The 4,840-nt window shown below is 47.6% G+C and overlaps 1 protein-coding gene across 1 annotated transcript; it reads left to right on the forward strand.

Annotated features, from left to right (window-relative positions):
- Positions 1-992: 992 nt before the first annotated feature.
- LOC124119461 lies at positions 993-3,447 on the forward strand. Its single transcript, XM_048388456.1, has 4 exons — positions 993-1,241; positions 1,464-1,601; positions 1,743-1,808; positions 3,351-3,447. Exons 1-4 carry the CDS (start codon positions 1,091-1,093, stop codon positions 3,398-3,400), a joined length of 405 nt encoding a protein of 134 aa, XP_048244413.1. The 5' UTR covers positions 993-1,090; the 3' UTR covers positions 3,401-3,447.
- Positions 3,448-4,840: the final 1,393 nt, after the last annotated feature.

The raw sequence follows: 4,840 nt of genomic DNA on the forward strand, positions 1-4,840 counted from the left end.
CACACTGACGTCAGTGAGAGGCGAGTCTTATGACACCTTGACGAGACACACTGACGGCAGTGAGAGGCTAGGCTTAAAGTCCCTTGACGAGACACATTGACGGCAGTGAGAGGCGAGTCGTATAGTACCTTGACGAAAAACACAAACGACAGTAAGAGGCTTGGCTTAAAGCACCTTGACGAGACACACTGACAACAGTGAGAGGCGAGTCGTATAGCCCCTTGAAGTGACACACAGACTGCAGTGAGAGGCGAGTCGTATAGTCCCTTGAAGTGACACACAGACTGCAGTGAGAGGCGAGTCGTATAGTACCTTGACGAGACACACAGACTGCAGTGAGAGGCGAGTCGTATAGTCCCTTGAAGTGACACACAGACTGCAGTGAGAGGCGAGTCGTATAGTCCCTTGACGAGATATATATTGATCGTTTCTTCAGACGATCATTTTCACCTGTAGCTTTGCATAAATTGACAGCTCGATTCTACAATGGATCGGGTTTTTTATGACTGCCTGGATAATATAGTCAACGTCGAACGTGACGGCAATGTCCCCGCAATTGATGATAATTGGGTTTGCAATTTGTTCTCGTTTTCTTGAAGTCTTATGTACAATGGTGCCAATTGGAATGCCGACGAATATACATTATTCTTTCTCCAAATAGAGGTGCCAAATATGAAAATAAATAGCTTTAAAAATCTTCAAAAAACTTTACCTATCACTTCGTCATCCACTTAGATATTGGGAGATGTAGAAGTGCTCTAAATCCTACGAACGACTGGGGGAAACCAGTACCCGACGCCTAGAAGTAGCCTGGTCTGTCTTGGTTAGTTGTGTACACTGTTAAATATCGTCAATATCATCATAATTATCATCATTTACCAGATGTCAGTTTTGAATTGAGGACAGTTCCTTCCGCCCTTGAGTCGCGACGCTTGTTTCCGTTAATATCGAAAGTTCGAAACGGAAGTTCCCATTTTGCAGTGTTTCTTGTGTGTTTGTCCAAGATATAACTCCGTATTCTTTGTGTTCCAGATATAGACAGTACATATATTACGTCGGTATCGTCAACGCCATCTGCAACAACGTCATCATGCGGCTACTGTTGGTGTTCCTGCTCCTCGCGCTGGTGATGCTGCCTGCCGCCGAGGGATGGAGACGCAGAAGGCGTGGATGGCGACGCGTTAAGAGAGTTATAAAGAGAGTGTATAGACACTACCGACTGTACAAGGCCATACGAAGAGGTACATATATATTATACATGATGTACAAGGATAGATGACGGTCTTTTAACCAACAGAATCTGTATTACTCCGAGGGGTGGGCGTTATGCATCACGGTCTAGTAAAGCCCCCTCTCTCTCTCTCTCTCTCTCTCTCTCTCTCTCTCTCTCTCTCTCTCTCTCTCTCTCTCTCTCTCTCTCTCTCTCATGCAATCAAGGGTAACTAGCCTTCTGTACGTTGCAGGTTACCACTTTTACGGACGTGACGTGGACAACGTCGACGTCGACCTGAATAAGGATGGCGTAATTGACCAATCAGAAGCCGAAAAGGTTATTGATGCGCGTGCAGCAAAGGAACTCCTTCCTCTGGCGGATGAAGACGGTAAGTGGGCGTAAAATTCTATTAAAAAAGTTATCTATTAAAGCATATACGAATGACATGTGTAGTATTGTCTAAACATCATATGATGCGAAGTACAAACTTTCAAATTACATTTAGTGATAAACTGTATATTATTTACAGGCAATTCTCAAGTCAGCGTTGATGAATTCACCAGGAGCATGCGTGAGCTGATGACCTTTGGTTCAGGTAGTCCAGCTTATATATATACCTTACATCAGACTTGATAATTGAGTGAATGAATGTCCTTTACACAGTCAACTATATTCCAACAATATCACAGCAACCTGTAAATAACCGCTTCTGGACATGACAAACCAGTGATGGAAAGAATGACACACAATCAGCCAGGACACGTAAAGCGGAGTTAGACTCACTGCCCAATCCACCCACCCACCCATCCACCCACCCACTCCCTCACTCACGAACCAAACCCACCCACCCACCCACTCACTGCCCCATCCACCCATCAACCCACCCACTCCCTCACTCACGAACCAAACCCACCCACCCACTCACCCACTCACTGCCCCACCCATCCACCCACCCACCCACTCCCTCACTCACGAACCAAACCCACCCACCCACTCACCCACTCACTGCCCCACCCATCCACCCACCCACCCACTCCCTCACTCACGAACCAAACCCACCCACCCACTCACCCACTCACTGCCCCACCCATCCACCCACCCACCCACTCCCTCACTCACGAACCAAACCCACCCACCCACTCACCCACTCACTGCCCCACCCATCCACCCACCCACCCACTCCCTCACTCACGAACCAAACCCACCCACCCACTCACCCACTCACTGCCCCATCCACCCATCCACCCACCCACTCCCTCACTCACGAACCAAACCCACCCACCCACCCACCCACCCACTCACTGCCCCCATCCACCGTCCGCCCACTCACTCACTCACTCACTCACTCACTCACTCACTCACTCACTCACTCACTAACCCACCCACCCACCCATCCACCCACTCACTCACTCACTCACTGCCCCATCCAAACACCCACCCACCCACTCACCCACTCACTGCCCCATCCACCCATCCACCCACCCACCCACCCACTCACTCACTCACTCACCCACCCGCCCGCCCACTCACTCACTCACTCACTCACTCACTAACTCACTCACCCACCCACCCACACACTCACTCACTCACTCACTCACAATCGTTTGGAATAAGCATGAATGTTGTATAGTTACCAGCGGATCTTTGCTCCATGACAAGTATTGGCTATCTGCTCGCTATTTTGCCCGGAATGTTCAAAGTGAGTGAGGCAGTCCTATGGTCCTCCTACAGGGGTAGATTTGGCAACAAATCTATATGTAGCCAGCAGGGCTTGTTCCTTTTGAAGATACTGGGCCTTCTCCAGACTAACAGGCCTACAACTAAGTGACTGAAAAACTCTTCACCCCTATAACGTTGTTTCCTGCACTCTGAGATTAAATCTTGGCTACCATTTGCCTCATTTCGTGGCGAATTATGAGCAAACAAAGAATACACAATATTACAAAATGGCTGACGGTTGTCATTCTACCGAGATGATCCAATATAAAAAAATGAAACATGCACGGGTGAAATTTTGACCAGCAAGACGGGCCATCTACTTTACATTTCAGCAAGCCCTTTGTCATTTTAAATGGTTATGGCCCATCGGGCCAGGAGTTAAGTCGACCCTGTCCTATATTCCCCTGTCTGTTGTCAGACGCTGCTGCTGAGGAGGAGGACGATGCCGACATCAACTCCAGCGAGTAGTGACGTCACTTCACAGCATCCTGAGCAAATAAAATGCAATGACTGCACGCGGTGTTGTGTGATTACTGAAAATCGGATGTTGGTTGGTTGGTTGGTTGGTTGGTTTATTGTTTAACGCCGCAGTCAGCAATATTCCAGCTACATGACGGCGGTCTGTAAATAATCGAGTCTGGACCAGACAATCCAGTGATTAATATCATGAGCATCGATCCATGCAATTGGGATCGATGACATGCATCAACCATGCACCACCCGATCCCGTCAGTCGCCTTTTACGACAAGCATAGTCGCCTTTTACGGCAAGCATAGGTTGCTGAAGACCTATTCTACCCCGAAATCTTCACGGGTTGAAAATCGGATGTAGTGAAAGCGCAAGTGGACATCAACATAGCGAAGATGGTCGAGCCTTGCCGGGAATTGTCGACTTCACAATAACACATAATGCTTATTCTATTTTTAAGTATTATATTAATTGTCTGATATGTCTTACAGTCCTGTCTCAAAACCTGTCACCCAGGGACGGTAAACTGGTAAAGGGGACATAACTCTTCCCAAACTAAAGTTCGATTAGTCCGCACGAGTCCGTGCTTTGACTGGAATATTACATGCGCTTCATCGCGTAGACGACCTGCGTCGAACAAGGTGAACTTTGACCAATTACATGTCCCTGTATCAAGGGAAAACAGGCGAATCCTGTACACTGGCTGGGTTAACTGTACCGAGTGGTATTCACTGTAAGAATGGTGGAATCTCAGACAACCAAATGCCCAGTCTTGGTCCATACGACCAATGCAGTATTGCCGGGCAACTTGATCCCAAGTACTTTGTCACTCTCACTCACTCACTCACTCACTCACCCAGGTATATATATTATATATATATATATATATATAATCAAGGTTATAGACTTCTAATTATGTTTTCCTCAAAATATCATAATGATAGGTCATTTTTAACTCTGTGTCTGAGTGGGGTATTCATGTTATACTGCGGCATGGTATCTCAGTGAGCTAGCACTATACATCGGCATCAGTCCGGACTAGTACAAGCAGCCACACAAACACACACACGTACATGCACGTCGCTTTATTAGTGCAATAATCTTGGACGCGACGTTAAACCCCATTTCACCTCACCTCACTTACCCCGGACTAATGCCGAATCTATAGTGCTAGCGCACTTAGATACAATGCCGCAGTTTAACATGAATACCCCACGCAGACACAGTATACTGAGTCCGAGCCGACCAGTCCTTGTTTTAGCCCCTTGGTGCCAAGCGCCAGGCAGGGTAACAAAAGTACCATCTTTCAACGTCTTTTGGTAAGACGCGGTCGAGGATCGAACCCTGGACCTTCGGCTCTCCGGGCGGACGCTCTACCACTAGACCACGGAGGCGGTCTCTGTTTAACAACGTGTGTTTTCACACCGGAAGTTACGTGT

Source organism: Haliotis rufescens, unplaced genomic scaffold, assembly GCF_023055435.1.
Source record: "Haliotis rufescens isolate VD_foot unplaced genomic scaffold, xgHalRufe1.0.p SCAF_71, whole genome shotgun sequence".
NCBI lineage: Eukaryota > Metazoa > Mollusca > Gastropoda > Lepetellida > Haliotidae > Haliotis > Haliotis rufescens.